General features: G+C 37.1%; 1 protein-coding gene across 8 annotated transcripts in view; it reads left to right on the forward strand.

Moving 5' to 3' along the window:
• PACRGL (parkin coregulated like) overlaps positions 1–14,911 on the forward strand; it is a 47,815-nt gene that overhangs the window by 3,560 nt on the left and 29,344 nt on the right. For 2 of the 8 annotated variants that reach the window (XM_025385258.1, XM_025385260.1), the window contains exons 1-7: positions 561–941; positions 4,592–4,659; positions 4,786–4,940; positions 7,968–8,035; positions 9,813–9,903; positions 12,995–13,129; positions 13,640–13,747. In XM_025385258.1, the coding sequence (XP_025241043.1) occupies positions 4,608–4,659; positions 4,786–4,940; positions 7,968–8,035; positions 9,813–9,903; positions 12,995–13,129; positions 13,640–13,747 (609 nt within the window). In that variant the 5' untranslated portion in view covers positions 561–941; positions 4,592–4,607. Of the gene's footprint in view, positions 1–560; positions 942–2,317; positions 2,389–2,818; positions 2,909–4,591; positions 4,660–4,785; positions 4,941–7,967; positions 8,036–9,812; positions 9,904–12,994; positions 13,130–13,639; positions 13,748–14,911 lie in introns of those variants that run through there. The other 6 variants (XM_025385257.1, XM_025385259.1, XR_003119421.1 and 3 more) reach the window with 6 other exon arrangements.

A 14,911-nucleotide genomic window follows, 5' to 3' on the forward strand; every position in this document is an offset into this window, starting at 1 on the left:
CAGTTTTGTTATGATGTTGAGCACAAAATCATGCTTTTTACTACTTAAATGCGGATATACTGTGAAGAATGCAATAACATATGAGATTCATACAATATGACAGGAAACGAATTTCCACAGCTAGGCTTATGAGTTAGCCAGATAGGACAGGAAACTACAAGAAAATCCCACAGCTGGGCATGCAGATGGCTTTGGCTCTCACCCCTGAAGACTCGGGGGGAGGAGTTCACAGTCTTCAGCTCTCCGGGTATCTAGGGTAAGATAGTTGAGGAACAATGCGTATTAAGTGTGCGAGAAAAGCGTTTAGGAGTTAAGCGCATGGGTTGGAGAGAGGTTAGGGCGCAGGCGACTGGGAACCCGTCATCTTCCCTCTGCTCTCTGGACCTCTTAGTCGAAAAACATCCTCCACCAGGTGCTCCTTTGTCGCCAGAGACAGCGTCTGTAGTTCGTGAGCTGCTCGCTGAACACCTGGCGGCTGGTTGCCTGGGCAACCCTCTTCCGGGGGCTACTCCGCGACCTCTTACTATTGGTTTAGAAGACGCAGCGTGCGTCTGACGTCTTTGCGCGGCGCGACGAGATTCGGGGACGGGCCGCGCGGAGCCTTATTTCCCCGAAGGCCGGCGCTCGGTGGCAGTGGCCGCGGCTGTTGGCCCACCGAGTGCGGGGCATAAGCTCCCCCGGCCCCCGGTGGGGGGGCAGCTTGTGTGCCGGTCGCGGCGGGAGAGAGGCGCGGTAGGAACGAGTCCCCAGAGCCGTGAACCGCGGGTACGGGTGTCCAGTCCGCGCTGTCGGCCAAGCCGGTTTGCTTCCTGATCTGTGGCTAGGGCCCTGGGACCCCGTTGCTAAGGACCCTTGAGATCGTGAGCACTTGGAGTGTGCCCCTCCTTTCCTGGGGTAGAGGGTCTGTCGAGAGTATCCTTCGTTAACCTTAATTAAAACTGGTAAACTCCTCCTCCCTCGGCCCATTTAAATAATCTGTTTTTTCTTTTTTTTTTTTTTTTTTTTTTTTCTCCTGTGTCTTCCTCTTTTGCTAACTTTGATAGCATCCTGGCCCTGGACTGGTCTTTAAGTATCTAGAAGTGAGTGTAGGAGGGGTGGCTGGGAAGATGGAAAGTTGATTCTAAGACCCCTAAGCAGATTCTGCGACCCCTAATACTGGCCCTTTGAATTTGTGGTTAAACAAAGGGATTGGGATAAGTGACTGTTGGGCTCTGGGTCTTTTAGAATTTGACAGAGCTTTACAAATGGAACATGGTTTCTTTAGTGGGGCTCTTACACGTTTGGAACTTTCTAGACCTGGATTAGAAAGCAGGAAAAAAATGTGGCCTCTGCTGACTGAGAATTTTTTTAGTTCAGTGGTCTAAAAGCTGAGTACAGGAGAAAGTACATACAGGGAAAGAAATAGGCTATATCAGCTGTCCAAACAATGATAGAAAGTACACTTTTCTACCATTGACAAAGATGCCGGCAGTCCCTTGTAGATAGATGACCTGTAGCAGCCAAGGAAGCTTTAAGGGGAATGTGTGGGCTTCATAGGGTGGTTTGTTTGCTTTCTGATATTGTGACGTAGTTTAGTTCCAGATTAAGTGGATTTATGGATTCTAATATCTATAATTAGAACCTTTATCTTGTTTTGTAAAAGAATGAGCGGTGACCTTGATAATATTTATAACACAAAATAGTTCTTACTGCTTCGCTTCTTCCCATCACTGCCCCTTTACACCATCCTTCACATGTTATTTAATGGAAAGCCACTTGGAAGAGGAGTTACCAAGGATACGATTTATTAAACTTTCTTTCACAACTCATACTCCAGGCTTGTCAGTGGTATGCTCCCAGGTGGTTATGTTTAAAAATTGACCACACTTCCAGTTGTCCCTTGGTGTGCGTGGAGGATTGGCTCCAGGACTCCCTCCCTCCCCCCAGTCTCTTTCAGATACCCAAATCCACCCATGTTGAAGTCCCCCAGTCTGCTCTCCGTATCCGTGGTTGGGTCAATCTATAGATGTCCAACCCGCGTATACGGAGAGCCAACTGTAATTTGTCCTTAAGGTAAAAGATAAAAAAGTGAAAAAGCAATTGCTTTGGAAAGAAACTAATACAGAATTCTGAAAGGGAATGTATACATGTTTGCATTACTGTATGTGTATTTATTGCTGAAAATTATATAAGTATATTGTACTTAAAAATTGTCCTGTATACTCAAACTGTAGAAGCTCAATTTTCTAGCATGTATAAGACTTTTTCAAATGAGTTTTGGTGACTTTCTGAACTCATTCAAAATATAATGCAACACCTTCCCATTGGTTTGTTACAGGAACAACTTTTTGACGTGAAGGAAGATAGAAATTTAACTATAAAATTCCATCCAAAACTTCTACTGAATTGGTAGGTAGTATTGAAAAATGTGCATCATAATTTGATGTGGCTGCCTATGCATTTGTTATGTCTGTGGGTACGCATCTTTGCTTCGTGTTCATCTGTTGCAGCTGTTAACAATTGATGATCAAAAGAAATTGAACTCACCTGGTCTTCAAATGGATGTAGCCCAAGATGTTAAACCAAATTTTTTAAGAAGGAGAAAACATTTGGTCACACTGTTGTTAGTGATACTAAAGAAGAACACTTTGTACCCTTGTAAAGAAAATTATAATAATAGCTAAGACTCATGTGGCCCTTACTGTATGCCAACCATTATAGAAATGTTGTTTTACATATATTCGTATTAGTCTTCATCAACACTTAAAGTAGTTCCTGTAATTATGCCCAATTATGGAGTTGAGGAAACTGATGTATTTTTTTTTTTTTTTTCCAACAGAAACTTGTGTTGTTCCCCCTCCAGGAGCTTCTCAAAACAAAAGTCAGGCACCATATTAAATACTTGTTGAATGATCACAGAAGTACGATAGTAGGTTAACATATTTGAAGCTTCTCTCAGCTTATTTTAGAATATTATCTGACAACTTTAATGAGATTTTAATTACCATAGTACTAGAAAATGCTCTGGGGATGAAGGTGAAGTGTGATAACTGGGAAATAAGTCATCTGCTGGTAGTGGAATGAGATAAATGAGATCAGTGTATTAAATCAAGGAAATTGAAATTATTCAGTGTGCAGAAGCAAGTTTACATTTAGTTTATCTTTGCATGGTATCAGACTTTAAGCTGGTATATCATGTTTGAGATATCTGGCTATTTGTCCTCCTTTTGAGGATTTCTAATTTGTTAAGTGGATTAAAAGCATTTCATGTGAGGAATAATTTTAAAAAGTATCAGTGTTTATCCTGAGGAAGAAAAAATGAAGGAGTTAAGAGTTAATGCCATCAAATATTTGAAAAGCTGTCATTTGGAGGTGGAAGAGGACTTTACCTGTGTTGTCCTAAGGGAAGATCTTACGCTATACTTGAGAGGCAGTCATTATTAAAGGCATTAAAGTGAGACACGTGCTAATAGAGTAACTAGTTGTCATGGAAGTGAGGGAACAGAGTAATCAAGCAGAAATAAGGACACAGGATAGAAATCAGAATGCCATAGAAATATGCATTTGAAAAACCAAGATCAGGAAAGGCTTCATGTAAGTTGGGAATGAAGCTTGGCCTAAAAATACCAGTAGGCACTAGGGTGTAAGTGTGTGTGTGTGTGTGTGTATTCCTTGCTGGAGATACACAATTGTAGAAATTGACTGGATTAGCTGGAAACCTTGGGATATGAACTAGAGTCCTCCATTAGCAGAAAAAAAGGAACTGTGTAAGGGAAAAGTGAACCAGTATTCCGTGGGTGAGTAACTTGAGAGATAATTTCATTTACTCCCCCAGAAAACCTTGATAGGCTTTTATTTCCCTCTTTAAACAGGTCAGGAAGTCGAGGTTCAGGGAGGTTAAATCTGCCTAAATTCATAAACTTCATAATTGGTAGAACTGAGATGTAGACCCATATTTGAGCCCAAAGCTCGCTCTTTGTCATCACAACATGTAGCATTGAGTGTAGGAAATGAAGGAAAAGGAAACAATGGTGATTCTGGTTTTCAGTATGAGAACCAGAAAACTGGTGGTACCCTGGGCTAACAAGGGATTCATAACTTCAGTGTGACAACCTCGGTTTTAGTTATATTAAGTTTAAGGAGCTTGTGATACATTGGATAGGAGAGTTCATTATGTCACTGGAAAAGTAGAGCTTGATGTGCACATGTTAACATTTGGAACTTCGGAAATAAGCCAGAGAAGGTGGAGAGGATGATAGGGGATGTGTCAACCACTCCTTTCAGAAATCTAGTCTGTGTTTTCTAATGTGGCTAAGGATTGGAAGTGAGTTTCTAACAGTTTATTTTGACAATTTGAATGGAAAAAAAGTTGACTTTTGTACATCATTTTCTTGGAGATGATTATTTTGCTGTTACTGATACTATTGAAGTTGACATAATTTCATGTTTTCTCATTAGTCTTTTCCAGTATTTTGCTCCATATCAACTTTTTTGTGTATCTTTTACTGTATTATATAATTGTATACTCTGTTCTGGTTTGGTCTTTGTATTGATAACAAATGCTCCTCCAAACGAATTTTGAAATCAACTTTTTTTTTTTTTTTAACTGCAGGAGTGAAGGGGAAGCAATGCGGAAATCGGAGGGCTCTGGAGGTACACAGTTGAAAAACAGAGCAAGAGGTACAGAGCTTTGTGTTTTAAGTGAAGAGGCCAAGTTTGTTAATGGCACTTTATGTGTTACAGATGGATGCAAGGTGAACTTTATTGCTTTTACCTGGTTTTTTATTGATGTTCTGTTTTGTCCAGGTGACTATGATCAGAGGACATCATCAAGCACACAGATAAAACACAGGAATGCAGTTCAAGGAAGCAAATCCTCACTGTCAACCAGTTCTCCAGAGTCTGCAAGAAAACTTCATCCTCGACCAAGTGATAAACTGAACCCTAAAACAATTAACCCGGTAGGTCCAAAACTACTCCTAACTCAGTAGATTTTTTAAAGGCATTTCACACAGTATTCAACAATTCTGGATGCTGTCTTGAGTTTTGTCCCTTTACTAGTTTTGAGCTAATGATGAGGAACGGCCTGTGGTTATGATGATGAGGTACTGAGATAATCAGTCACATGTGGGAGTGAGTATGGAGGTAAGGAGACACAGAAGTTAACCTCTTTGGGTTATCGCATTGTAGTGCATAGAAAATTGCACTTTAGCTTTAGATTTTATTTGCAGTGTTGTTTTACTTCCCAATGAATAAACTTGTATTCAGTTGCCACAGAATGCTTTTCGTGCTTCCATAGTTGCATAAAGGTCTCTGACTGTTCCTCTGTATTCTGTAAATTAGCTCCACTAGAAATCCTAATTGTAGTACTAGCCTCCTTTGCCCTTTCCTAACAATTTAATGAGATTTAATAAACATGGGATTTATGTAATAAAAAAAGAAGTGAACACACCTGTGCAACAGCACCAGGTGTTATTTGCCCCGTGCTCAACTCAGGGTGAGATATTAGTGATTTCAGCTTTCGAAGGGAATTGTGAGAGTGGCTGAAGCTCCTGACTGACTTTGATGGTAGGTAGAGTATGGCAGGTACTTAAGGAAGTAAGGGTATAGTGAGCTCTCCAAGATGGAAGGAGTGTCTGGCTTGATAAAAGAAAAGTGAAAAATAGTTGGAGCGGCTATGTTCCTTTGCTTCTTTCTGTAATCTTCAGTGTCAAGGAAATTGAATACCTGAAGAAGGCCCTAATAATCTTGTTGCTCTCACTTCCTTTGCTTATATTTAGTTGAGGGAGTTTGTGGTGACGCTTCAATTTTCTTCGTCTCTTTAAATAAGTACTTTTTGAATTAATAATATTTAATGACCTTAGTCCTAAGTTTTAGTAAAAATTGAGGAAAGTTTTGGGAAATAGTTGAATAATTTGACCTGAGATAAGCATGTCTAAGATATGTAAAGGCTACCAATCTAAAATGAGTTGGAAGTCAGAATAATATTTACCTCTGGACGAAAGGTAGTAGAGATTTGGGAGAGGCAGTGGAGGCATCTGGTGTGCTGGAAACTTTCAGATTTTTCAACTCTGTTAATAAACAGGTGTGTTCATTTTATGTGAATTCACTATTGTGATTTATGCACATTAATATTTTGAATATTTGAGTTAAACTTTTTGAAATGCTAATTCAGTATAGTATGGTATATAACATTAATGCAGAGTTGAACTATGGCCTGAAATTATTAAAAATTGAATGGGATCACATTTTTCCCTTTAGACTTGGTAAAATTTGGTTAAAATCAATAAAAGTAATCCATTCATAAAAAAATTCTGATTTTGTGGGACATGGAAGATGAAACCATGATTATCTCTAGAACAAAATAGAAAGGCAAAGGAATTGTTTAACATTTCAATCAGAAATGTAGTCTCTGTGGGTATTTTGAAAATTTAGGGATTATTTTCATGATCTGTAAGGGCCAAAAAGATCGTTTGCTTGTAGGTGGTAGAAGTAAAATATGTTGAGAGTATAGTACTAATTTGTCTTAATTTTTTCCCCAATATGTGTAGCACTTTTTTCAAATACATACATCCAGGCATATATTTGTGAGAATCTTCTCCATCTTCTATTCTCTTTTTTCAAATAACTTTCTTACCTAATATGTTTATTACTTGAAAATAATTTTTAAAACTTGTATTTCTTTGTTAGCAGAAATTGTAACTAGATAAGTGAAATATTCCTCTTGTGAATTGTTACACATAACATGGATTGAGTCCTGGAAATGAATCTTTTTTTTTTTTTTTTTTGAGACGGCATCTTGCCCTGTTGCCCGTGCTGGAGTGCAGTGGCATGATCTGGGCTCACTGCAAGCTCTGCCTCCCGGATTCACGCCATTCGCCTGCCGCCTCAGCCTCCCGAGTAGCTAGGACTACAGGCACCTGCCACCATGCCTGGCTAATTTTTTGTATTTTTAGTAGAGATGGGGTTTCACCATGTTAGCCAGGATGGTCTCTATCTCCTGACCTCGTGATCCACCCGCCTCAGCCTCCCAAAGTGCTGGGATTACAGGCTTGAGCCACCGCGCCCGGCCAGAAATCAATCTTTTATTATAATTTAACTTGAATGAATTTTCTCATGTGTGCTTTTACTCAAAACTCATGCTTTTCTAGAGGAAAAAAGAGCTGATTCTAAACTTTTTAAGGACATTTTAAAACTACCACTGTGTGTGACTTGAAAAACATTATGTAGTTATGTCTTTAAAACAAGTCAATTTATATTTTGTAATTCAGGCAACTATTTTTTCATTTGATTATATATTAAAAGTACCATGTGATAAAATATTTACTTTTTGTTCCTAAATCCTCTTTAAGTCTCTTATTATATTGAAATTATTTTTGCTGTGATTGTTTGATTGTTGAGATTAACCATCCCTTAAATCATCTTTGAGAGTAGGTATAAAATCAATCTATTCAGATATAGCAAAACTGAAAGGTTATGAAGTTATATATCTAAAAGAATACATCCAGGCATGTATTTGTGAGAATCTTCTCCATCTTCAATTCTCTCCCTCCTGCCCAGTGTAATCCTTTGTTTTTTATAGAAGCCTAAAGCTAGTTTGGAGAAATGTGACTACCTACACCATCTGTATTTGGCTGGAGGACAAAGTAGGAGATGTGCAGGAGGCAAAAAACAAATATACTTTTCCTGTACTTAACACCCCTTCTCCATAGAGTCCTTACCTTGAAGGGTCACAGTGGGAAGAGGGTAGAACAATCAATATGTGGTTTCAGCCGCCTTCAAGCATTCTGAATCGTTAGGGGAAAAAAGATGTACAAAGTGTAGTTGTGGTATTCTAATAGTGAGAGAATTGACAATTTTTCTCAATTGTGTTGCGGGGTAGAAATGATACACTTTGATACCAGCTTGGTGGTTTGAAAAGCAAGATGGCTGTGTGCGTCTGACCTCAGAAGTATGAGTGATAGTAATATTTTCATTTTTTATTTTAGTTTGGTGAACAGTCACGAGCGCCTTCTGCATTTGCAGCTATTTACTCTAAAGGAGGTATTCCTTGCAGGTAAAATCAATACAATTTATAACTGACCAAATTATTCAAAATCATTTGAGTAAAATCAATACAGTTTAGTTTAAATGTATTATAAGTTTTATTTACTAGTGAGGTTGAAATAAAGGTGACTGTATTCACACTTTCTTTTGGACTGTTATAGATCCCTGGATGTTGTTGAAGATAACCATTTTAATTCCAAAATACAGTTATTGGGATATATGATAAACCATCAATTAGTTTAAGAAATTTACATAAACCCTTTTTCTGAAATAAGCAATTTAAGCATTCACAGACTTGAGCAAGTTGCAAATTAAAAAATATCCTATCTTGTTGGTAAAATGAAAGTTGTCAATTTAATGAAATTGTTTCTGTTTCATAATAAATACATATGGCCGTTTTTGCTTCCTTTTGGATATAATTCTTGCTGCCTTTCTAGACAGATGTCAGAACTATTTTTTTAAAAATACAGACTATGGATAATATATCATTTTATGATTTATTTCTATAAAGCATTTCTTCAGAGTACATCCAGTTTTAGCCTGTTCTAGATGATAGAAAATTTTATTTTGATTGTGGAAAGGATTACAGCATTTATTTATTTTTGTTCCAAAGTTAAATCTAGTTTTTTAATGGTATTTTCAGATTTGGAGTGAAAAATAAGCTCAATAAATACTCTTCAGTTTATTGTTATTTCATATTTAGATTCTGATTTGAAACCCTATTTAAAGGTTCTTAACTCTCTACTCCCCACCCCTCAACAATTTATTGTTGCAAAAATGTAAAAACAATTTTACAGAGACGTCTTGCTCTTATGAAAATAAGCCTAAAGGAGTCAAGAAGTTGAGAACATTACAAAGGAGTTCAGAGAAGCATTTAGGTTGATGGATTAAGTTCACTATCATGATTGTGATGACAGTTCCTTGAGTGTATTTGTACATAGAAACATACCAAATTGTATACATTAAATATGTGCAGTTTATTGCAAATCAGTTATTCCTCAATAAAGGCTGTAATCCCAGCACTTTGGGAGGCCAAGGCAGGTGGATCACCTGAGGTCAGGAGTTCGAGACCAGCCTGACCAACATGGAGGAACCCCATCTCTACTAAAAAAAAAAAGGCAAGCCGGGTGTGGTGGCACATGCCTGTAATCCCAGCTACTCAGGAGGCTGAGGCAGGAAAATTGCTTGAACCTGGGAGGCAGAGGTGGTGGTGAGCCAAGATTGTGCCATTGCACTTGAGCCTGGGCAACAAGAGCGAAACTCCATCACAAAAACAAAACAAAGCAAAAAAAAAAACAGTTAAAAGAGGCGGAAACCCTAATTCAGGGGCCACCACTTTGTAACCCTGAATGGGCCATTTTACCTTCCTGGCCTCAGTTTTCTTCTCTTTAACAGGGAGAAAACTTGGTTTTGCCTTCAGGTTGTTAGTGTTAGGGTTACATGATCTATATCTGAAAAAGAATGTTCCTTGTACAACATTTTTAATAATTACTACATTTTGTTTGCATTTTTTCATTTCTGTAGATTACCTACTGTGTCATATTACCAAAAGATATCACCTGGAACGTTTGCGTTAAGATTCACAGACAGCAACATGCTTAAGCACCAAAACTGTAACCTTAACCCATGTGGGGTCACTTTTGCTGAAAGAGTAGGATTTTGTAGGATTATTGACATTGCTTTGTAAAATGTCCTTGTTCTAATATGGTTATGCTCTATGTTAGATGATACCTGCTTAATATAGAATTATACTTTTCTTGTTGCATTCACTGACTTTTATATTTTAGATTGGTACATGGTTCAGTAAAACACAGATTACAGTGGGAATGTCCTCCTGAAAGTCTTTCATTTGATCCACTTCTTATTACTTTAGCCGAGGTAAATATGCTATCTCTTCTATTAGGAAAAAAATGTTAAAAATTGCATTAAATGTTACTTTGTAGCTTGTCAGTAAATTTCATTCTGTGCTTTTGAAAAAGGAAGCACACAATAGGCATTGAAACACCACACCCCCTTAGGAAATAATTATGATTCTTATATAGTTATTTGAAATTGATTAATCAGCTTTGTAAACATGGAATTAGTCTGCATAGGGATTTATAGATAACTGGATGAAATATTTGTACTTATTTAAAAAAATACGTGGACTCATAATGAGGAGAGAGATTTTTTGGTAGTAGTGAAATCAGGGAAACATCCGGGATTAAACTGAAAACTGTCAGATAGTGGTAAGTGGTTCTGTGTACAACCAATTGTGTTGACATGATGTGTTTCTTAGGGAATTGAGACTATCTACCTAAGTGTTCTTTTGGAGAACACTCCAGCTCTCTGCTTTACTTGTACATTTCCAGTACAATATCATGGAGGTAGTTTTATAGGCTATTTAAAAAAAAAAAAAAAAAAAAACTTTTGATAGCTTTCTTTATATAGTTTAACATTTGTGTCAGGAAAAATGTTGGTGGAGTCTTAGCTTCAAGTGAATCATTGCTATCTTCTATGAATTTTATTCCTAGAATTAGAATCAGAAGTAGAGCAATGAATTAACCAGCTGTCTTGTATTTAAACTTTTAATTACTTGCCTTGTTAAAAGTTAAGGATCATTTTGTTGTCATTAGTAAGAAACAAATGATTCGAGTTTGGGTGATATTAGTAATAAAACACCTGAGTTCTTTCACTGATAGTTTTACTTAGATTAGTTACTACTGTGTAACTTACTCTATAAACATGGCAGTACCTTTTTAGGTTAATATCATTTGCCTTTCCTATAAAACCTGTGGGGAGGACCAAGTGGGAGCAGAAGAGAAAAAAGTAATTTTTCCAATTGAGATTCTTTAATTAAAATGAAACATCAAAGTCTCTAGTTCCTCCTTTAATTTTCCAAATATGTTTACTCTCTTAAGGGTAAACTAACCAGTTACTAGCAAAAACTATAAGTTTTTGTTTTTCTTAATTTATTGCTTAGTATTACAGGTAGTATATTTTTACAGGTAGCCTATTTTGAAATTCAGTTCTGAAGTTGGCATTAAAGGTTAGATTGGGTACTGTGGCTCATGCTTGTAATCCCAGCACTTTAGGAGGCCAAGGCGGGAGGATCAATTGAGCCCAGAAGTTTGAGACCAGCTTGAGCAACATAGGGAGACCCTGTTTCTACAAAAGAAAAAAAAATTCATGTTAGCCAGGCACAGTAGAGTGAGATGCTGTCTCAAACACACACACACACACACACACACACACACACACAAAATTTGTAATGTTTCCTTAGTTCTTATTTAAACTTTAAGCCTTTTGTACCGGGTAGCAAACCATGTTTTTGTTGTTGTTGTTGTTGTTTTTTGTTTTTTGTTTTTAGACTAATCAAAACTGGTGATAGCTTGGAAAGTGTACTGTAGCTAATCACATTGTACAGGGAGTGCTTTAATTTGGGATATCTTTAAAGGGACTCTAACTTCTGCTTAAAGTCAGCTTTTTATGTACCTATTGTCCAAATGTCAATGCTTTTCTTTCTGTATTGAGTAGATGTTTGTCTTTCTCCTGGCCTCATTTTCTAACAGATAAGTAGTGACAGAAGAACCATGGCTGAAATCCACTTCAGCTTTTAATCTGAGAGTTATCTCTAAAATGAATAGGATACAGGACACTGCTAAGATGATAGAACCTGTGATCCAAAATGATACCCATGTGCTTGGCAGGATGGTTTTCAAAAGCATGACACCTTTGAGGAAGGGAAATGTTTCATTACTATTTGGAAGCAGATATTTAGGTCTGAAGGACAAATTAGTTGAAAATTAGTATTTCTAAGCATGATTTTGCAGCTGATTATATTTATTCACTTCATAGATAATTAGTCAAACTGAAGGAGTTTAGTGTTGATTTTGTTTGTTTTGCTTTATCATTTTGAAAAAAGTCAGATGGCCCTTTTGACTCACTGTGATTGGTAAAATCATAAAAGAGTCCTAGCTAATTGTTTCTAATGCATTTAGGGTGAAAGGCATAGTGAGATATGATCTGCAGTTTTTAAAAAATATTTTCATACTGCATTTCAGTATTACAAATGATATTTAAAATCTTAACATGCCTTTAAAATGCATATAGTATAATACTTTCTAAATATGTTAATATAAAATACTTAAATATGAAGGAAATTTATTTTAGAAACTTATTAAGTCATAAAATCACTAAATGTAGTGGGTCTCATAGCCGTGCATTCATAAAGGAGTGGTTATAAACAGAGTAATATGCTCTGCTTTCAGAAAGTGTTTGAGTGTACGTAACAAAATGTTTTTATTATCCTAGTGAGTTTCCCTTCTTTTTTCTGTATTTTCATTTACCTTTCCTTTTCCTCCTTCCATTTCCTGCTTTTTCCTTCCTCCCTATTTTCTCTTTCTTTTTATATTTTTTCTTGCCTCCCCTGTTTTTCATTTCTTTTCTTTTCCTTTTTCTTATTTTTTTCTCTCTCTTCTCCCTTCCTTCCCTTCTGTGGGTAGAGATTACTCCTGTCTCCTGTACGGCTGGCCCTTCCTATCCATGGGTTCCACATCTAGGGTTTCAACCAACTGCAGATAGAAACTATTAAAAAAAATACAGTGCAACAATAAAAAATACAAATAAAACAAAATATAAAAATTATTTATGAAGCATTTGCATTGTAATAGGATTATAAGTAATCTAGAGATGATTTAAACTATATGAGAGTATGTGCACATAGTGTGCTACTTTATATGAAGAATTTTAGTATCCACAGGTTTTGGTATCCATTGGGATCCTGGAACCAGTCTCCCTTGGGATACCAAGGGACCCTTTGTCACACAGTTTCTCAGTGTAACTGAAATTGTAACTGCTGAAATTGTAATTATGATTAGGAAAACAAGAATGAAACTTGATTTTTGTTTAAGCAAGTAAACATTCAATTTTTCTGTTATTACCATAATGAAATGGGTAGTAAATCATGTTTCCTCTTGGTCTTTGGCAGGGTCTGAGAGAAACCAAGCATCCATACACCTTTGTGTCAAAGGAGGGTTTTAGAGAATTACTTTTGGTCAGAGGTGCTTCTGAAAAAGCTGTTCCTTTGCTACCTAGACTGATTCCTGTGCTAAAGGCAGCTCTGGTATGTCATGTATTTCATTGTACTTTATAGTTGAAAACATATGATAGAAAAGAAAGCTGTAATGTAGTTAAAATATTGTGTGTCTTTTTTCCTCCAAATTATATGCAAATTAGTTCTTTATCTGTGATTTTGATGTATTTGCAGAATTAGGGGACTGTTACTCAGGGCCAGATAACTACATACTTGAAGACATCTTTAGAGGATGTACTAAAGGTAAAAAGGGACATTTTAAGTAATTTGAGGAAGTAATCAACCTCAAATCAGTCTTTCTGTATGCTAGATATATTTTAGTTAATGCTTCAGTCAGATGGAAAATTTTCTTTTTGCTTCTAGATGTCCTGTGTTGAAGGTTATTTTTAAAATTCTAGGTTTTGTTGACTATCTTCTGATTTTAGATGTTTAATCTTACCGTTTTCTCTACTTGCTTACCCTTTTGTCTAATCTGTCTTTTCTTTCCTTTTCTCCTCTCTTCCCTGATGCCCCTACATCCCCAACTAACCAACCTTACAGGTCCATTCGGATGATGAAGTGTTTGAAAGAGGATTGAATGCCCTAGTTCAGCTAAGTGTTGTTGTTGGTCCTTCTCTAAACGACCATCTGAAGCATCTGCTTACAAGCGTAAGTACTGCAGAGATTAGATAATGATTGGCTATATGTATCATGCACCAATCATCTCTCTTTATGATTTAACAACTTCAAATCTTTAACTCAAAACTTTAAAAATCTTATCATCCTTAACAAAAAATATAGAACTCATTCATAAAACATTTTACTAATGGACAGTATTATTTTATTATTTTTTTTTTAATGGAAAACAGCTACATGAGCAGAGTTTAGGGTTATAATAAAAAGTAAACCAGCCAGGCTTGGTGGCTCACGCCTGTAATCCTAGTGCTTTGGGGGCGGAGGTGGGTGGATTGCCTGAGCTCAGGAGTTTCAGACCAGCCTGGGCAACATGGTGAAACCCCATCTCTACTAGAATACAAAATGTTAGCCAAGTGTGGTGGCATGCGCCTGTAGTCTCAGCTTCAGGAGGCTGAAGGAGAATTGCTTGAACGTGGGAGGCGGAGGTTATAGTGAGACGAGATTGTGCCACTGCACTCCAGCCTTGGTGACAGAGCAAGACTTGGTCAAATAAAATAAAATATAAAAGGTTGAATGGATAAAAGCTAATGAACAGTAAGATGGTATTATGTTCATGTTGAATAACTATGAATTATAAGCAGTGCTCATACACTGTCTTGTGTGATCATATATTACCAAACACATTTAAGTATTTTTGGTTTTCATTGTGATGTTTTAGTGAATCTGTAAATTGCATTCAGGAAGAGACTTTTTCCTGATATGTGTAACTTTAGTCCTTACTATAAATATTTACTGGGACCCTGTGCAGCTCCTGAGGTTCCCAAGACCACTCTTAGGTTTGATGATTTGCCAGAACGATCCATGGAACTCAGGAAAGCTGTTATTCACTGTTACAGTTTCTTATAACAAAAAAAGATTAAAAGCAGCATAGGTAACAGGCACATAGGGCAGGGTCCAGGAGATACCGGGCATGGAGTTTTCAGTTTTCTTCTCCTAGTGGAGTTGTTCATGCAGTGTTTACTTCTTCCAGCAACAATGTGTGGCAACGTGCATGGAGTATTGCCAACTAGAGAAGCTCACCTGAGCCTTAGTGTCCAGGATTTTTATTGGTGTCTGTCATGCAGGCAAGACTGCCTGCCTGTGTGGTTGACATTAGTCTACACCCTCTCTAGAAGTCGAACTAATACCCTGTGAACC

The sequence above is a fragment of the Theropithecus gelada genome, chromosome 5 (assembly GCF_003255815.1).
Source record: "Theropithecus gelada isolate Dixy chromosome 5, Tgel_1.0, whole genome shotgun sequence".
In the NCBI taxonomy this organism is placed as follows: domain Eukaryota; kingdom Metazoa; phylum Chordata; class Mammalia; order Primates; family Cercopithecidae; genus Theropithecus; species Theropithecus gelada.